The 20,677-nt window shown below is 44.2% G+C and overlaps 1 protein-coding gene across 1 annotated transcript in view; it reads left to right on the forward strand.

Moving 5' to 3' along the window:
- Nucleotides 1–19,936, forward strand: part of kcnk10a (potassium channel, subfamily K, member 10a) — a 62,088-nt gene extending 42,152 nt beyond the window's left edge. Inside the window, exons 4-7 of the mRNA XM_046373247.1 lie at nt 1,728–1,888; nt 2,534–2,726; nt 15,378–15,520; nt 18,727–19,936. Of these exons, the coding sequence (XP_046229203.1) occupies nt 1,728–1,888; nt 2,534–2,726; nt 15,378–15,520; nt 18,727–19,404 (1,175 nt within the window). The 3' untranslated portion in view covers nt 19,405–19,936. The remainder of the gene's footprint in view (nt 1–1,727; nt 1,889–2,533; nt 2,727–15,377; nt 15,521–18,726) is intronic.
- The last annotated feature ends 741 nt before the right edge of the window (nt 19,937–20,677 follow it).

The following is a 20,677-nucleotide window of genomic DNA, read 5'->3' on the forward strand; positions in this document are numbered from 1 at the left end:
GGTCTTTCCTTTCCGCGTCAGACTCTTTACTGAGTGTTACAAAGCCACAAAAGGAGGACCCTCACTGTAGACACTAACAGGAGAGAGGTCTGCGAAGGAAACTTTAGTAAACTTACTCAAAATGGAACAGAAGCAAACAAAACCTTGGAAACAGATTCCAAACCCTTTGCCTTTTGGGATAACCCAAAAGGCAAAGCAATTGCAGGGAACACAGGGATTGCAGGAAAACTCAGAACGCAGTGACCACAAGGAAGGCAGCAGAAAATCCTCCCAAAAAACAAAAACAATAAACAAAAAGACAAGGCCTCCTTGAATTAAAAGAAAGCTTAGTTTCACAAATTAGTCACAAGTAAGATGGGCTATTAATACACTTGGCAATGGGAAATCACCAGGATTGAATGAGCTGCCGGTTTAGTGTTTTAAACTTTTAGTGCCTTTGTTGATATCCTGCCTCCCATTATGATATACTTGTTTATGGAAGCTGTAAAAATTAGAATTTTATAAGCATCTTTTTGAAGATATTGAACATTCCAAATGTAATGTATGATGACCAAACTGGCTTTGTGACAAATAGGAATTCAGAAAATAATATTCACCTGTTACTGAAATTAGTTTGGCTGAGTAACTAATTATCCAGTTGCAATGTTTTGATTGAGTAGAAGGCAAATATGTAAAACACATTATATAGGTTTTGTTTTGGTCAGAACATTAAAAACTGACAAATGGGATGATCTCATCTGTCTTCCCCCTCAGCCAAACAAGGAGATCCCGTTTCTGAATTTTCTGTTATTGTGGGCTGTTTGCACAATCTGAAACTGTGGCTATTTCAAAACTTTTAATTTCAAAAGGGTGAATACATATATTAAATATTTAGGAATATTAGTAACATTCCATCTTGATAAGATGTAGTTAGGTCCATATATGCTGGGACAGTTATAAGTTTTTTGGCATTTAGTCTCTGCACCCCACCACAGTGAACTTGAAATGAAATACTCAAGATGTGAGTGAAGTGAAGGCTTTCGGCTTTAATTCAAGGGGTTTGACAAAAGTGTGGCCTCAACCATTTAGGTAACAGGACATACTATATTTTTTGTAACTGTTGTTGCATACTTTTTGCACTCTTCTTCTGTTGTTGTGAGCTGCCACAACAAGTGAATTTCCCCAATGTGGGATCAGTTCATCTTATCTTATCTTAGTCCATAACAAATCAAGCGGATACAGGTCTGGAGTTCTGAGTGTTACATTTGCATTTGGTAGTTATGTTGTCTATTTAGTCCTCGACAATTTCGGTGTGTAGTCGGTTGTTTGCTAATGACAACTCACATATCTTCCATTGCAAGCTTAACATGAGCATTCCGGTGAATGTATGCTGCACACAAGTAGATGTCTGGGCACATAGAAAGGTCTTTACTCACAAATGCACAGTTATCTACCTTTGACCTTACCAGAATCATCCTCTGTTCTGTCGTGAATGGGGTCCTAGAGGATTTAGGACAAAAAATAACAGTGTTGAATTGAGTGATCAACCATGGTGAACAACTCTTGAACTTCTGGTGGTCAGAGATTTAATTATTTTTATTCTAACCCTGATTTACATGAGCGACAGACCCTGTGTTACGGTTAGGTTTGAAGAAGATAATATCTGTTGATATACACTTAAATATACTGCCTTTGCTTGCTTCATGTAATCCTTAAAAACCCCTTATTGTCTCCCCTTTCTTCACCAGGGTATGGTAACATTGCCCCGAGCACAGAGGGAGGAAAGATTTTCTGTATTCTGTATGCAATATTTGGCATACCCTTGTTTGGATTCCTCCTGGCAGGTGTTGGAGACCAGCTAGGTACCATATTTGTTAAAAGCATTGCCAAGGTTGAGAAGATATTTCGGGTGAGTCACAATGTCCTTTTATCTATGAGTCAGCTTTGTGAAAATATGAAGTTAATGTATGTGATGTGCTCCCTTGATTTAAAACAACAGGACAAGACACCCAGTAATATTTAATTAAGTGAGACACACTAATTGTTCATATGTCTTCAGGCAATTGATATTTCCATGCTTAATATTAACTTGAAAGCTGCTAAAAGCTTTGTATCTAAATGGTGAAACATCTTGAGGTTATGATTATGGTGTAGCGCGGTGAGTTATTAAAGGAATGTAATTGTGGATTAACATTTACTGCCAGAATCAGTTTCAAATCTGCTGTTGCTTGTAGCCTGCATCGGTTATAACAATTTTGACACAAAAACAGACACACACACACACACACACACACACACACACAACAATTCAAACCACAAGGTAAAAGCTCTGAAGAGAGATAGTGGTATAAGTGACATAAACAGATATAGATATTTGCATTGTAATTATACCAGGTCTGCGCTTCTTGTAAGCATGTCTTTAGGCCTGAAGCATATACTTTGCTGTACTTGTGGATTGGGTTATTGAGGAGTCCAAATTAAAGGCCAGCTAAAAATGAAACAGATATTGAGCTAAATTGCTAATATTTTGTGTGGGTTTGACTTTCTCTCACAGAATAAAAATAACCAGATCAGTCAGACTAAAATCCGTGTGACCTCCACCCTCCTCTTTATCCTGGCTGGCTGCATCTTGTTTGTCACCATCCCAGCTGTGATCTTCAAACACATTGAGGGCTGGACGGCTCTGGAGTCAACATATTTTGTCGTCATCACTCTGACAACAGTTGGAATTGGCGACTATGTGGCAGGTGAGAGCTTTTTATTTATAGCCAAAATATTAATGAATGAAAATACCTGACCTGTTCTATTCATTACATAGTATTAATCACTAATAAATACATCACGGAAACACATCAAAAATCGTATCATATTTAAGTGAAATTTATGATGAAAACATGAGACAAAATGTCTAAACCTAGTGGCCCCTAAGCTGGGGGACTCATTTTACCAAAAACATGACAGTATCTACTGTAATACTACTGTAATAACACACTGATGACTGTGCTTCCCTTTCACCAGCAGTTGGAACAGAAAAAAATCCAATTGTAGGTTAAGCAGTTCAATTTTGATGGCATTTGTGATCATCAATTTGCACCTACATTATATAGAAAAAAGTATAGAATAGAATAGAATAGAAAGCTTTTATTGTCATTGTACAGGTACAACGAGATTTCCGCTTTCCCATAAAGTGCAGACAGCAATAAAGTAAACGATAAAGTACAGAAATGTAAACAATAAAGTACAAAAAAAATAATAAAGTATAAAAATAAATATATATGGCAGTATATGTCAGTATACAACAACCTCAACATACAGCAGAGCAGCGATAGTGCAGGTGACAAGAGTTCCAGGAGTTCCTGGATTTAGCAGCATTATGGTGTAGGTGGCATTGCCAGTAATGTGCAAAGCCTGTCAGTTCTTTTGTGCTAGACTTGTGTTGAGTCTAGTGACAGCTTTAGGAAAGAAGCTGTTCCTCAGTCTATTTGTTTTTGTTTTGATGGTCCTGTAGCGCCTGCCAGAGGGCAACAGGTTGAAGTGGTGGAAGCCAGGGTGTGTACAGTCTTTTACGATGCTCCTGGCTCTGTTGAGGCAGCGGGAGTCGTCAAGTTGCCCCCTCCTAAGCACTCTCAGGAAGTGGAGCTGCTGCTGGGCCTTCTTGACCAGTGCTGTGGTGTTGGCTGACCAGGAGAGGTCGACAGAGATGTGGACTCCAAGGAATTTGAATGTCTCCACTTGCTCTACACTTTCACCGTTGATGTACAGGGGGGCGTGGGCAGCTGTGTTCCGGCGGAAGTCTAGGATGAGTTCCTTAGTCTTTGAGATGTTCAGTGCCAGGTTGTTAAGGGCACACCACTCACTGAGTCTAAGGACCTCGTCTCTGTAGGTTGCCTCGTTTCCCTTTGTGATCATCCCCACCACTGTTGTGTCGTCCGCAAATTTCACAATGATGTTCTCGGGGTGGGTGGTTCTGCAGTCATATGTGTAGAGCGAGTAGAGTAGTGGGCTCAGCACGCAGCCTTGGGGGGAGCCGGTGCTAAGCGTGCGGGCGGTTGAGGTGTGGGGCCCCAGCTTCACGTGCTGGGGCCGGTTGATTAAAAAGTCCTTGATCCATGAGCAGGTGGGGAGTGGGAGACCCAGGTTGGCCAGCTTGGGTATGAGAATGTCTGGTATGATTGTATTGAACGCTGAGCTGTAGTCAATGAACAGCATCCTGACATAGGCCCCCCTTTTCTCCAGATGGCTCAGTGCGGAGTGGAGGGCAGTGGCTATGGCGTCTTCTGTTGATCTGTTGGCCCGGTATGCAAATTGGTGTGGGTCGAGGGTGGGGGGGAGACAGTCTTTGATGTGTCTCAGCACTAGTTTTTCGAAGCACTTTGTGATGACTGGGGTGAGTGCTACTGGGCGGAAGTCATTGAGGTCGGTGGTAGGTGACTTTTTGGGGACCGGGATAATGGTGGCCGATTTCAGGCAGGCTGGGATGCAGGCTTGCTCCAGTGACAGGTTGAAGATGTCTGTGAATACTGGTGTCAGTTGTTCAGCGCATGCCTTGAGCACCTTCCCTGGTACTCCATCCGGGCCTGTGGCCTTCTTTGAGTTGATGGCCCTAAGCACCCTTTTCACTTCATCCTCGTTTACAGTGAGTGGAGTGAGGGGGGTGTCAGGGGTTGGTATGGGTTGTAGCGGGGGTTGTGGTGAGGTGGCTGAGTGCTGCGCTTGTGACTCAAAGCGGGCAAAGAAGCTGTTAAGCTCCTCTGCCAGTGCTACATCTGAGTCCCCTGGTGTTACAGCAGAGCCCTTGTAGTTGGTCAGCGCCTGTATGCTCTGCCATACCTGTCTCGGGTTGCTGAGTTGCTCCTCTATTTTCCTTTTGTGGTCTGCTTTGGCAGCTTTGATGCCTCTCCTCAGGTCTGCGCGGGCTGTGCTGTAGAGTGCCCTGTCGCCGGATCTGAAGGCTGCATCGCGGGCCCGGAGTAGTGAGCGGACCTGGCTGGTCATCCACGGCTTCTGATTCGGGAAGACCTGAATGGTTTTCTCCACAGTAACCATGTCCATGCAGTACTTGATGTATGATAGTACTGTCTCTGTGAATGTGGCCAGATCTTCATGTTTGAAAATGTCCCACTGTGTTTGTTCAAAGCAGTCCTGCAGTTGGGGGAGGGCGTCGTCGGGCCAGGTGGTAATGGTCCGTCTTGTGGGCTTTGTTTGTTGGTACAGGGGGGTGTAAGCTGGGGCCATGAACAGTGAGAGATGGTCAGACTGGCCCGGGGGGGGAGGGGGATAGCTCTGTATGCGCATTTGATGTTTGAATAAACATGGTCTAGGGTATTTCCACCTCTGGTATTGCATTTTACATGCTGGTGGAATTTTGGTAATACAGATTTGAGATTTGCTTGGTTGAAATCTCCTGCGATGATGTGCGCGCCGTCTGGGTAGGCGCTCTGATGTTTGTTTATGACATCATGCAGTAGAGAGAGAGCCGTTTTAGCATTGGCGTCTGGTGGGATGTACACAGCTACGATGATGATGGCAGCTAGCTCTCTGGGCAGAAAGTATGGCCTACATCTGACCGCCATGAACTCTAAGTCCGGTGAACAATGTCTGTCCAGTACAGTGCTGTTGTTACACCAACCTTCATTCACGTAAATGCAGAGTCCGCCGCCTCTCGTTTTCCCCGAGTCGCTAGTTCTGTCCGATCTGTGTAGTGTGCGGTCTGTTAGCTGCACCGAAGCGTCGGGATTTGTTGATGTAGCCAGGTCTCCGTGATGATTATTGTGCTGCATTCTTGAACGTAGCGATTCCCTGCCAGCTGCAGTTCCAGGTCGTCCGTTTTGTTTACCAGGGATCTGGCGTTAGAGAGATAGAGGCTTGGTAGCGGAGGTTTGTGTGGCTGTTTACGTAGCCTCGTTAGCAGGCCAGCTCTGCAGCCTCTCTTCTGTTTCCTCTCGCGTCGCCGCCTCCTACGCTTGCTAGGCCCGATAACAATCCAGGGCGACCCCGCTGGTCTCGCTATCTCATCCGGAATGTTGTGAGTGCGGTGAAAGTCACTAGAAATGGTCAGTTCCTGCCAGAGACCGATGTCTAGTAGGTCCATACGATTGTAGCAAGTCCTGTAGTCCGGGTTAGACGAACAACACGCAAAAATACACACAAAAAACAATAAAAAGGTGCACGAGAAGGGAGAGCTTGAAGCCGCCGCATGCACACGCGCCGCCATCTTGAAGCCATGTCATGTATCAAGGCACACCTCTTCATAGGGATGTTTTTCAGGGCTTGGGCTAGGCCCCTTACTTCCATTGAAGGGAAAACTTAATGTTTCAGCATTCCAAGACATTTTGGGCAGTGCTTTGCTTCCAACTTTGTGGCAGAAGTTTAGGGAAAGCCCTTTTCTATTCCAGCACCTCTGGGCCCCAATGCAAAAGCATGATCTATAAAGACATGATTGGATGAATGGGGTGTGGAAGAATTTAACTGGCCCACACAGAACCCTGACCACAACCCCATCAAAAACCTTTGGGATGAATTGGAACAGAGAATGTGAGCCAGGCCTTTTTTATCCAATATGCCTGACCCCACTATTGCTGCACTGCATGAAACACTCCAAAATTGTGGAAGACCTTACCAGAAGAGTGGAAGCTGTTACAGTACAGTACAATACAGTAGCTACAAAGCTAGAATGCAATGTATATAGTGCATGATCAGTTGATCTTGACAGTGTTGATCTTTAAGGAAAAGACTGCCTGAAAGTCCAAAATAGAAAGAGCATATATAATTACTGTCACACTACCCAGTTTTATATAGATCTGGTTTATTGGACCAGATATAAGTGATAATTATCTGTACAGTGCAGGCTGCTTGACCACAAAGATATCATCTGAGAAGAACCTGATTATCCATCCATCCATTTCATATAAATAAAAGGCTGAAGCTTCAGGTGTTTACTCAACTCAGTGAGTGAGATACACAAAGATACAGAGAGATGAGAAGTGGGACAAACAACATAAGAAATAAGTGAGTCAGAGAAAAGCTATTGCACATGGTTTCCTCTAAAGACAAAATAGGAGAGCGTGAAAACAAAGCTGACAGTACCCCACAGTCCCCCAGTTTACTTTAGAGAACTAGCAGGAGTATCGGTGTCAAAAGTTAAGTAATAAATGTACCACTGCGGACCAGGGCTGATGGAAAGCATATAGGGCTCGAAAGGGCACGTGATCTTGAAATGCATTGTGTGCTGTGGTCGCCATTTTTGTGAGCAAAAGTTTTTGTTTACATCAGTTCGTGTTAGATATGGTGCTGCGAGAGAGAGAGACACACCATGAAAAAAATGGACCGTACAAAAGAGAACGACAATGGACCGTACCGAGACAAGCTGGACCCTGTTCCAAAAAATTTGTAAAATTGGTGGTATCAATCCATATGAGCACATGCAGTGATATTTATCTGGGTTTGCACATTGCATTTTTATTTAACTGTCTTTATTTGTGCTGTTACTGGAACTTTAACAGTGTCACTGCACTGCACAAGAATGTTTGGAATAAATTCAATTCAGTTCAATTCAGTTTTATTTATATAGCACCTTTTACAATCAAAATTGTCTCTAGGTGCTTTACAGAGACCCAGAGCCTGAACCCCCAGCAAGCAGACAGTGGCAAGGAAAAACTCCCTTTTAACAGGAGGAAACCTTGAGCAGGACCCGGCTCGCAAGGGAGAACCATCCTGCTGATAGTCGGCTGGGTGAAGGGGGGGGGGGGGAGAAGAGGTAGACAGGACAGAGAGGATGAAAGAGAGAGAGATAATTTTCTGGTATGCTGTTTCTAAGGCTCCACTGTTTGAAGGTAGATCAGTACCAGCTGAGGTCAGTAGGTGTGTAATTGTGTGTAATTTGGCAAAAACCATGTCGGACTCCGTAGCGTTCTCTGGTCCCCTCCCGAATCTGACCAGTGATGACATGTTTAGCCGCATGTCATTGCTCCGTTGCTGACTGTAAGAACTGTCAAAATTTAAAAACTGTCAAAAACTATCAAAATAACCTCATAAAAATGCAAACTAGCAATTATTTAGAACCAAAAAATAGGACAATCAGGTTCTTCTCACTTGAGACTTGGTTACGGGATGAAGAGTACGCAGCAGTTAGCCTGTGCGGACCGGCCTGCCTTAGCTGATGTGAGTGGTCCCCCGGCAGCCCCCGAGCAGCTGGGAAGTCAGGGAGGTTGGGTAGCGGTTCGAAAGAAGCGTAGTCCAAAACAAAGGCCCGTGGTTCGCCACCAACCGCTTCGTGTATCTAACCGCTTTTCCCCACTCAGCGACACACCCGCTGAGAACCCGACCCATCCTGTTCACATTATACATGCACCCTCTAGGAAGTATTATTCAGAAACATGGCATAAACTTTCATTGTTATGCTGATGACACTCAGCTGTACTTATCCTTAAAGCCTGAAGAAACAGAGCTGTTAGCCAGGCTCCAGGCATGTCTTAAGGACATAAAGGACTGGATGACCTCTAGTTTTTTATTACTAGACAAAACTGAGGTCATTGTTTTTGGCCCCAAACATCTCAGAACTAGAATAGCTTATAATATTCTCTCTCTGGACGGCATTACTTTGGCCTTACCCTTGGCGTTACCTTCCATCAGGATGTGTCATTTATCCATCACTTTAAACAGATCTCTAAGATCTCCTTTTTGTTTTCTAATATTGTTAAGATTAGGAGCGTCCTCTCCCAGAGTGATGATGAAAAACTTGTCTATGCTTTTGTTACTTCTAGGCTGGACTACTGCAACTCACTATTATGAGTGAGTTCAGGATGTCCAAATTAATCAGAATCAGAATCAGAATCAGAATCAGAATTCCTTTATTAATCCCTGGAGGGAAATTCTTGTTTTTACAGACATTGCACATGCAGTATTCCCGACCAAGAAAGGAGAAAAGTGCAGAGTATAAAAAATAGGATAAACTTAATAAAGATAGGGTAAACAAAACTAAAATCTCAAAGTACAGGTATTTACAAAAAACTGTATTCGAATTTTTAAGAAAAATTTAAAATACAGGTATGTGCATGTGTAAAAAGCCAATATGTACATTGTATATATACAGTGAGTGTGTCCATCACAGTGCTGAGTTTAACAGTTTGATGGCGACAGGCAGGAATGATTTCCTGTGTCGCTCTGTGGTGCATCGTGGGAGTATGAGTCTGTTGCTGAACGAGCTCCTGTAGCCGATCAGCACATTGTGGAGAGGGTGAGAGGGAAAGTCCAGTATAGTTCTTATTTTGGACAACATCCTCCTCTCAGACACCACTGTCAGAGAGTCCAGTTCCTCTCCCACAACATGGCTGGCCTTCTTGATGATTCTATTGAGTCTGTTGGTGTCCCTCACCCTCAGGCAGCTGCCCCAGCAGGCAACGGCATATGTGATGGCACTGGACACCACCGACTCATAGAACATCCTCAGCATCGTCCTGCAGATGTTGAAGGACCTCAGCTGCCTCAGAAAGTAGAGGCGACTCTGGCCCTTTCTGTAGACCATGTCCACATTCTTGCACCAGTCCAGTTTGTGGTCTAAGTACACCCCCAAGTACTTGTACTGTTCCACCCCCTCCACAGTGTCCCCTTTGATGTTGATAGGGGTCACTGGAGCCTTAGTCCTCCTCAGGTCCACCACCAGTTCTTTGGTCTTTGTCACATTGAGCTGTAGGTGGTTTTTCCCGCTCCATGTGACAAAGTTGTCCACTACCGTTCTGTACTCTCTCTCATCCCCCCCAGTAATACACCCAACCACTGCAGAGTCATCAGAAAATTTCTGAAGATGGCAGGACTCTGTGCAGTGCGTAAAGTCTGTGGTGTAAATCGTGAAGAGGAAGGGAGAGAGGACAGTCCCCTGTGGAGCCCCGGTGTTGCTGATCACTTCATCTGACAGGCAGCACTTCAGGCGTACGTACTGCGGTCTGCCCGTCAGATAGTCTGCGATCCAGGACACCAGTGGGGCATCCACCTGCATCGCTATCAGCTTCTCAGCCAGCAGAGCCGGCCTGATGGTGTCAAACGCACTCGAGAAATCGAAGAACGTGATTCTCACAGTGCTTGCCGGCTTGTCCAGGTGAGTGTAGACTCTGTTCAGCAGGTAGATGATCGCATCGTCCACTCCAAGGCGGGGCTGGTAGGCGAACTGAAGGGGATCCTGAAGCGGTTGGACCATGGGCCTGAGCTGCTCCAGGACGAGTCTTTCCAGGGTCTTCATGATGTGTGACGTCAGGGCCACAGGCCTGTAGTCCTTGGGGTCGCTGGGACGCGGCGTCTTCGGGACAGGAACGAGGCATGACGTCTTCCACACCACGGGGACCCTCTGAAGACTCAGACTCAGGTTGAAGACATGATGAAGTACTCCGCTTAGCTGGGGGGCACAGGCTTTCAGGACCCTGGGGCTCACACCATCTGGGCCTGCAGCTTTGCCTGCACGGAGTCTCTGCAGCTGTCTTCTCACCTGGTCAGCTGTGAAGGTCATCGTTGGGGTGATGGGTGGGGGAGGAGTGCTTGTGGTACCCAGGTGAGAGTGGTCCACCCAGGCTTCTGGGGACGAGGTGTGAGCGAGGCCATCCAGATGGAATGTGGGTGGAGGGAGAGAGGCTGGAGTGGCTGGTTGCTGCAGCCGTACTGCTGAGGAGTCGTTTGAAGTGTGAATTGAAAGAACAGTCGCCAATCAGTTATATGACTTTCTTCAAAATAATAACTTATTTGAAACTTTTCAATCTGGCTTTAGAGCTCATCATAGCACAGAAACAGCATTGGTCAAAGTCACAAATGACCTCCTCCTGGCATCAGACAAGGGATTTATCTCTGTCCTTGTACTGTTAGACCTTAGTGCTGCATTTGACACCATTGACCACTCTATATTACTGCACAGATTGGAACACCTAATTGGCATCAAAGGAACTGCATTAAGCTGGTTTCAGTCTTATTTATCAGAGCGATTACAATTTGTTCATGTTCATGATACATCGTCCACACTCTCAAAAGTTAGTCATGGAGTTCCCCAAGGTTCTGTCCTTGGGCCAATATTATTCAGCCTGTATATGCTCCCCATTGGTGATATTATTAGGAAACACTCCATACATTTTCATTGTTATGCGGATGACACGCAATTGTACTTATCAATGAAACCAGATGAAACAAATCAGCTAGTCAAGCTTCAGGCATGTCTTAAAGACATAAAAACCTGGATGACCAGCAACTTCCTACTTCTCAATTCAGACAAAACCGAAGTTATTGTTCTGGGCCCCGAACACCTTAGAAATAACTTATGCAGTGATATTGCATTGATAGATGGCTTAGCCGTGGCCTCAAGCTCCACTGTAAGAAATCTAGGAGTTATCTTTGACCAGGACATGTCCTTTAACTCGCACATTGCAAATATTTCAAAGACTGCATTCTTTCACCTCCGAAATATCGCAAAGATTAGGCACATCCTGAGTCAGAAAGATGCAGAAAAATTAGTCCATGCATTCATTACATCTAGACTGGATTACTGTAACTCCCTTCTATCAGGCTGCCCCAGTAAATCCATAAAGACTCTCCAGCTAATCCAGAACGCTGCAGCACGACTACTGACAAGAACCAGCATGAGAGACCATATTTCTCCTGTTCTGGCTTCTCTACATTGGCTGCCGGTAAAATTCAGGATAGATTTTAAAATTCTCCTCCTCACTTATAAAGCCCTGAACGGTCAGGCACCATCCTATCTTAAAGAAGAAGAAGAAGAATCAACTTTATTGGCAGTATATATATTTTTACATACACACACTGAATTCGTCTTCTGCATTTGACCCATCCTTAGTTGAACACACACATGCAACACCCGGCAAATTACATGCAGTGAAACACACACAGGAGCAGTGGGCAGCATCAGGCGCCCGGGGAGCATATTGGGGGGTTAAGTGCCTTGCTCAAGGGCACATCAGCCGGCTAATAGAGGGGGGGAGTATTTTTCGCATTAATCACTCCACCACACCCAAATTTTTCCTGCCCGTCCAGTGGGGGAATCGAACCGGTGACCCTCCGATCACAAGCCGCTTCTCCAACCTCTAGGCCACGGAGTTAATAGTACCCTATTATCCCACCAGAACTTTGCGTTCCCAAAATGCAGGGCTACTTGTGGTTCCTAGAGTCCTCAAAAGTAGACTGGGAACCAGAGCCTTTAGTTATCAAGCTCCTCTGCTATGGAACCATCTTCCGGTTTCGGTCCGGGAGGCGGACACCCTCTCTATATTTAAGAGTAGACTAAAAACTTTCCTCTTTGATAAAGCTTATAGTTAGGGCTGGCCTAGGCCGGCCCCTAGTTATGCTGCTATAGGCTTAGACTGCCGGGGGCCCTCCCATGACGCACTGAGCTCTTTCTTCCTCTCCCTCTCCTTCTGCACACATTCATGTCCCATTAATGCATATTACTAACTCAACTTCTTCCCTGGAGTCCCTGTGCTTTCTTGTCCCGCAGATTCCTAGCGATCATGACTGGACCTCCTGCTGCGGTCCTGCTGTCGTCATGCTCAAAACCTACTGCAATTACTACTGGTTACTCATAATCTGATTTAAATCTGTTAAGACTCAGTACAGCTACTACCATTATTGTCACTACCATTGTTATCAAAATCACCATAATACCTTCTGTATACTTCATTGTCATTATCATTATCTACATTTCGATACTTCTGGTATTATTACTGCTGCTATGCATCTCTGCTTGTGTGCTCCTTCTCTCACGCCCCACCCCCTCTGCCTCTCTCCCTTGCTCTCTCTGTCGCTCTCCTGCTCTCTCTCTCTCTCTCTCTCTCTCTCTCTCTCAACCCAACCGGTCAAGGCAGATGGCCGCCCATCTTGAGCCGGGGTCTGCTCCGAGGTTTCTGCCTTCTAAAAGGCAGTTTTTCCTCGCCACTGTCGCCAAGTGCTTGCTCAAGGGGGAATGTTGGGCTCTCTCTATTTTACAATTTAATTAAAGAGTTTGGTCTAGACCTGCTCTAATTGGAAAGTGTCATGAGATAACTTTTGTTGTGAATTGGCACTATATAAATAAACTGAATTGAAAACTGAATTGAATTGGGGTCCCTGTGTCGAATCTGTTAAAAAACTGATTCAACTCGTTCGCCCGTTCCACACTGCCATCAACTCCTCCGCTGTTTGGCCCGTAACCTGTGATGGTCCTCATGCCACTCCACACCTCTCTCGTGTTGTTCTGCTGGAGTTTCCACTCCAGCTTCCTCCGGTACCTCTCCTTTGCCTCCCTGATCTTTGATCTCAGGGTACGCTGGATAGCTCTCACCTCCTCCCTATTGCCTGCTCTGAAAGCCCTCTTCTTGTCATTGAGGATGGCTTTGATGTCCTTGGTTACCCACGGCTTGTTGTTGGGGTAACACTTTACCGTTGTGGTTGGGACAATGGTGTCCACACAGAAGTTTATGTAGGCAGTGATGCACTCAGTGAGCCCATCAATGTCCTGGCCGTGGGGCTCACAGAGTGCCTGCCAATCTGTCACCTCAAAACAGCCCTGGAGTGTCTCATTGGCCGCGTCTGTCCATCTCCTCACAGTCCTTGAAGTTGTGGGCAGACGCTTTACGAGAGGCACATAGCAGGGGGAGAGGTGGATCAGGTTGTGATCTGACCTGCCTAGTGGGGGGAGGGGGGAAGAGCTGTAACAATCCTTTGCATTTGCATACAGCAGATCTATTGTTCTTCCCTCTCAGGTAGGACAGTTCACAAACTGAGTGAAAGTGGGGAGTGTTTTGTCCAGGTTAGTATGGTTGAAATCACCCGAGATTGCAATGAATGCACTCGGGTGCTGAGTCTGTATCCGGGCTATTGCAGAGTGAATAGTGTCACATGTCCTGCTGGGGTTTGCAGAGGGGGGAACATAAACAGTTACCATGACAACATGTGAAAACTCCCTGGGCAGGTAATATGGACGTAGTCCAACGGCACAAAGTTCCACATCCGGGCTGCAGATGCGCTTCTTCACCGTGATGTGAGCTGGATTACACCACCGGTTGTTAACGAGCACGGCAAGCCCTCCCCCTTTGTGCTTACCGCTGGTAGCGCAGTCTCTGTCCGCACGGACCGTATGGAAGCCCGTTACCGTCACATTGTCGTCGGGTATGTCCTGGTGCAGCCATGTCTCCGTAAAGCACATCAAACTGCACTCCCGGTATTCCCTCTGACTCTGCGACAGTGCCGTCAGTTCGTCCATCTTATTCCCGAGTGACCTCACATTTCCCATGACGATAGAGGGGAGACACGGCTTAAACTTTCTAGTCATAAGCCTCCGCTGTTTCAAAGCTTCCCTCTTCCTCCGTAACTTTTTATTCCCCCTGCATCCCCTGTGCGTTTTAATCCAGCATTCAGCAGGGATTACTCTCGGTGTTTTCCCTGGAGCGGTGGCCGGCTTCAGGTCCATCAGCTGATCCCGAGTGTAAACAATGCGGGCAGCGAGGAGTTTCATCGCCGCTCCGAAAAGTGTAGCTCAGCGACGAACAAAACAAAACAAAACAAATTACTCTATTAATAGCCTGCAGTTGATCCAAAATGCAGCAGTTAAAGTTTTGACAGGAATCAGTAAAAGGGAACATATCTCCACCATCTTAGCTTCGCTTCAATGGCTTCCGGTAAAATTCAGAATAGACTTTAAAATTCCGACTATCAGCAGGATAGTTCTCCCTTATGAGCTGGGTCCTGCTCAAGGTTTCTTCCTGTTAAAAGGGAGTTTTTCCTTGCCACTGTCTGCTTGCTCGGGGGTTCAGGCTCTGGGTTTCTGTAAAGCACCTAGAGACAATTTTGATTGTAAAAGATGCTATATTGAATTGAGTATGTCTATCAACTATTTCCTCACATCTGGGTCCGTACCTGAGTATTTTAAAATCACTAGTGCTCAGCCACTTCCTAGAAAAACCCTCTCTCGACCAATCCTAAATACAGAACTACAGAGCAATCTCCAGATTTCTGTTTTTATCCAAAATCCTGGCAAGAAATTACAGTTCGGTTACAGATAATTCATAACATTTTTGACACTTTTTTATCTGGTTTCCATGATATGCACAGTATTAAGACAGGAGTACTAAAGGTAAAAAATGTCATACTCAAGTGCGCTGACACCTGATAAATATACCATCCTCATCCTCCTTGACGTAATTGCTGCCTTTGACAGCATTGATTATGCCATTTTATTAGACAGATTGCATAACTAGGTAGGCATTCCTGGTACAACCTTCAAATGGTTTCAGTTCTATTTGAAAAACATCTCATTTGATGTCTTCATGGAGGACAGGATCATATATGATGGATAAAGGCTTCACTGTGATGTTGTGATATTCAGTAATTTGTTATACATTTCTTAATTCATTCATATCTTGTTTCCCAATCAGGGGGCGACCGGAGGATTGATTACCGAAAGTGGTACAGACCACTAGTGTGGTTCTGGATACTCGGTGGTCTGGCCTACTTTGCTGCAGTGCTAAACATGATTGGTGACTGGCTGAGGGTGTTGTCCAAAAAGACAAAAGAAGAGGTATGCTTTCATAAGGAATGATTAATGTTGATATGATAAATAAGTAATACTTTAGATTAGAGAACAACTATATTAATCATTAACTAGGTTCTTATTTGCATCCATATTTGCTCTTTAGTACTTATTATAGAGTATTTAGTAACTCCTTATTCTGCATGCCTATAGTCTGTAGTCACTAAGCCATTAAACTGAGAGTTCTTCCTCAGGAACATCCTAATCACTGCTTGTTGATGGTAAGTAAGGCAGTTTTTGTACATGAATTCTGATCTTTGCTCAGTATGAGCCTCACAGTGTGGTAGTAACAAGGAATAATTATTCTAACCCAATAACACTTCATAAATATTTTATGTAATAAAACAAAAAAGCTACTATTTTTTAAATAAATATAAATAAAATATATAAATAAAAACTTTATTTCATACTAAGTGCTTTGGATATGAATTACTTTTTACTTACTTTTGGTTACTTTTTTTAAACTTTTTTTTTTTTTTTTTTTTTTTTTTTTACATATTTGAGCCATTCATAGCCCATCCTCACCTACATACCCAGTCTTTTCTTAAATGTTCTCACAATAGTCTATTGTTGTAAGAGTAGCGTGGTTCCTTGTAAAGACTATGGCAGTGCTCAGAGTAGACAAGTGTGTTTTGGAAAGGGCAAAGGGAAAGTGTCAGTGAAGTTATCTAGTAGTAGTGAGTATACAGTTTAGAGCACAGTTTATCCATTCAGAAATGCTGCTGCTCCTCAGTATGCGTCCTGCCTGATAGCTGCTGAATGAAAGTGAAGGGGATTAACCTGTCAAGTCAGCACTGACTTTGACCTGAGCAAAAAATACGGTCTCCCCTGAGCTTCGCTGGAAGCTGGAAGCTGCAGCAGGAAGAGTTAACGCTATGCTAGTGTGTCGGGGCCCAAACCAAGTCATATATTCCTAACCAAGATAGGGTGAGCTTTAAACTATACCCAATAATATTAATAATAGTACTTATTACACACATTGTATTTGGTTTGGTTTGGTTTAATTGATTAATTATTTAGCCTAATAACGTCAAACCTTAAACCAGAACTAACATCTTTCCACATCCTATCACAAGTTATCAACCTCTGCAGTTCTCAGAATTTTTGGTAGAATATTCTGGAAACATTTTTTGATATATATTTTCTCTGGATGAGGAAAAACACCTAAAATGTCAAACTTGGCCAGTATACTTTTGCATACAATCATACTTTCTCTGCATTTAATCCATCACTGATTGAACACACGCAACATGCAGTGAAACATACATGAGCAGTGGGCTGCTATGTCAGGCACCCGGGGAGCAATTGGGTGGGTTAAGTGCCTTGCTCCAGGGCACATCAGCTGACTAATGATGGGGGGATCAATCACTCCACCACAGCCAAATTTTTCCTGCCAGTCCCGGGTGGAATCGAACCGGCAACCCTTCAGTTACAAGCCACTTCTCAAACCTTTAGGCCACGGCTGCCTATTAGTGCTGGTGTAATTGCAGAATGCAGTTTGAATGCAATCAGATTAGTCTCTAACATACACTCATCTCTGTCTGTTCCTGTTCTCAGAAGCTGTGATCAAAAAGCCACAGTTGACATACAAGAAGGGAGTCACCTGACTGATCTAGCAAAACCACTAGCAAGCATTTCTGCGAGCTCTGATTACATTCAAACTGTATAATTAATGTTGGCCTAGTTTGAAATGCTGCAAAAAAGTTGCTGTCCCAGTGGTCCATTGATTATTCTTGAATATTATATTGATATATAATATGGTTCAGAAAAGTTATGCGTTTGGGTGGTGGTGACTTAACAGTCCTTTATTATTAGGAGCCAACAGGGCTTCTCCAAGGAGGAAGGGCAAAAAAGGTCTCATAGAAGTTGAATGCCTATACCCAGTCCAGAGCTCTTCCTCTGAGTAAGCCCAGGACATAATTAACCTTAGACTGATCCGTGGGGAAGGTTAATGATCTTTGTTTGAACACCAGGGTGGAGGGTCCACAGTGTGGGAATTCCTGGATGTGTGGTCAGCTGGACTGGAACCACAGGAGGTGGTGTGATTGTGACTGGTGTCCTGCTTAAAACTAATCAGACATTCTGCTTGGTTTTCATTAATTTTGCTTTCAGGTTCCTTTGCTGCATCAGTTTGGTTGCAACTAGAAGGTGTTGTAGAATAAGAAAGCTGTTGGCAAACAGGCTTATTGTTGCTGGTCATTTTGCTATCTACAGTGAAGAATCCACTATTTTCACACACTGCTTCTCAGATGCTTCAGTGTTGTGATTTTACACTCTACTCTGTTAAGTTTTAGTTGCTGAAGAAACTCTCCAAAAATATTTGCCTAACAGGGAAAAACTTTCCAAGTTAATTTTCCAAACAACAGTCACAAGATAAGTCACTATGATGTATCTTACAATGAAGATCCAGGGTGACAGGTAAGTGTGTGGTCGATTGTCTGAATGCAGAGGTCCAGTGGAGGGCAAGGGGAGCAGGGTGAGTTCACAGGCTGAATCCAAACGCCACGAGGTCCAAGCTGGTGGGACGGCAGGGTGAGTCAGTGAACCTGAACACAGAGACAAAGGTGAGTAACCGGGAAATCCAAAGTGAGCGCTCTGAGCAAAGATGGAGTGGAGAAGCTGATCTTATAAAAGGCAGCAGGAGGAGGTGAGTTGATTGAAGGCTGATGTGAAACAAGTGCAGAGGAGAGTGAACTGCTGATATAAGAAACATGACTGCCTGCTCTGCTCGGGATAATCTCAGAGACGACCACACGCACACACACACGGGGGAAGGAGGGGAGGGAAAGAGAAAAAAAAAAAAACACAGGCAAAAGGGGGACAAAGGACTACTGACAAACTAACATACTCAGCTTTGCTCACTAGTGTCCCCCGATATTTATGTATCAGTTTAGTTTACTGATAATTTTACTTTACAGACTGTTGGACTACAAAGCATACTTTAAATTACTTACACAGTAAATTTTGAATTCAGGCAGTTTATTACAATTTCAACTTTTACCATGTTTAAACACAAGTTCAAATATAGAATAACAGAAGAAGAAGATATATGTAAAATATTTTTTTTGTAACTTTGTGCTCCTTTGTGTTTCTTAAAAGATCTTATTATTTTGCTGCAGTACTATTTTTGTACAGAGTATACTGTACATACACTGATTGATGTACAGATTTGTACGTAATTGTTTTTGGTTCAGGTTGGAGAGATCAAGGCGCATGCAGCAGAGTGGAAAGCAAATGTGCGTGCAGAATTGCGGGAGACACGTCGACGTATGAGTGTTGAGGTGCATGACAAGCTGCAGCGAGCTGCCACCATCCGGAGCATGGAAAGACGGCAGCTCGGCCTGGACCAGCGTGCTGTGTCCCTGGACATGCTTTCCCCAGAGCGCCGTGCCATCTTCAACAGCCTGGATACCAACAACTATAAGACCTCTTCACAGGAGAGCATTGACACCAAGCTCAACAACCTTCGTCTTCGAGGTGCTGAGCAGTGTGATCAGCACTCAGACCACCAGACCATATCTGAGGACAACGTTTTCAATCGCCTGGGCTCTGTCACCAAGCTGGCCAAGCGTAACAGGAATAGGGATCTGAAGAAAAACATCTTAGATGAGTCTCGCAGGTCTCACAACGAGGCCTATGGCTGCACCATACCCACTTTTGACTGTAGCACACCTGCTGCAGATGAAGGTCAAAGGAAGGACGAAGGAGAGGATGAGAATGAAAACAAGGAGTGCAACACTAGTTTGTCTGATTTTCCACTGTTTCTGGAAGCCTGCAAGCCACAGAATGGGTTTATTCCAGAGCAGGCCAAAGAGAATGAGAGTGAGAAAATACTTAAAACAAATGAGCCACATATCCAGATGGGCCCATAGACAGTGTTCTCATAGAACATGAGGTTTTATATACCACTTTTAGTGCCTTAGGTCTCACTTATTCTTATGTGTGCTTAAGCAGGAACAACACCTGCCCCTTTGTGCTACATATACTGTAATTTTCACATATTCACTGTGCCCTATTTATGTTTGACACACATTGCCAGGTCTGGGAAAGGTGCAATCATGCTATGCCCAATGATGGTCATAGTTTTAACAGGTTGCCAACTAATCTACACTGATCAATCACAACATTAAAACCACTGACAAGTGAAGTGAATAAAATTAATCATACAGTATGTTTACAATGCAGTATTCTGCAGGGAAATCTTGGGTTCTTGCAATCGTGTGGATGTTCTTGGACAAACACCACCCACCTAAACATTGCAGACCAAATACATCCCTGCATGTTGTAGTCACTGAAATATTTCGGAGCTGTTTTGGAAATGTGTCAGGGTGCATTTTCTCCTCCAGCTGAGGAGAGACTGCTGCTGCTCGGAAGAACCGTTGCCATGAGGGGGTGTATTTCGTCTGCTATGTTTAGGTAGGTGGTGTGTGTCAAAGAACATCCACCTGATTGCCATAACCCAAGGTTTCCCCACAGAACATTGCATTATAAACATAGGATTAATTTCATTCACTTCACCTCTTCTGCTATCTGAGGGCAACTGGACATGCTTAAAATGTTGAAGACATGTCACCTCTCATCCAAGAGGCTTGAAAGGAGAGGTGAAATGTCTTCAGGAACTTCAAGCCAGCTTGAAGCGTCCAGCTGTCTTTGGATAGCATATAGACATACCATGACTTGGATGATTGAGAGTCTTCACAGATGTGATGACCGCTAATAGGTGTTTAAACAATAACAAAGTAGGTCTTAGTTTTGATAACATTGTACTCAATTTAAGTAATTGCTGAGATCTAGGTGCATAATCTCAAAGAGGGATGGGGGAAAGCAAAGTTGTTCCCTCAGTATTTGTTTACATAATATGTTTTTCCACCTCCAAACTATTCTGATATGTAGTATTCACTGTATACACCCCGCTTCATGTTCGGAAAAATATCAACCAACCACAATGAAGAATGACAAAGTTCTAAGTCATTTCTGTATCCTTTGCACAGATCTCTTATCACCAAGGATGTCAGTGTTTGATTGAAAGACTTTATAACTAATTTAAAGGTATATTAAAAGATTAACCTACCAGTGTGACAGCTGTTAATTTAAACACCATATGTACTTTTTCAATCCCATATAGCCCCAATGGTCCATATGCAG

The sequence above is a fragment of the Scatophagus argus genome, chromosome 19, assembly GCF_020382885.2.
Source record: "Scatophagus argus isolate fScaArg1 chromosome 19, fScaArg1.pri, whole genome shotgun sequence".
NCBI classification, from domain to species: domain Eukaryota; kingdom Metazoa; phylum Chordata; class Actinopteri; family Scatophagidae; genus Scatophagus; species Scatophagus argus.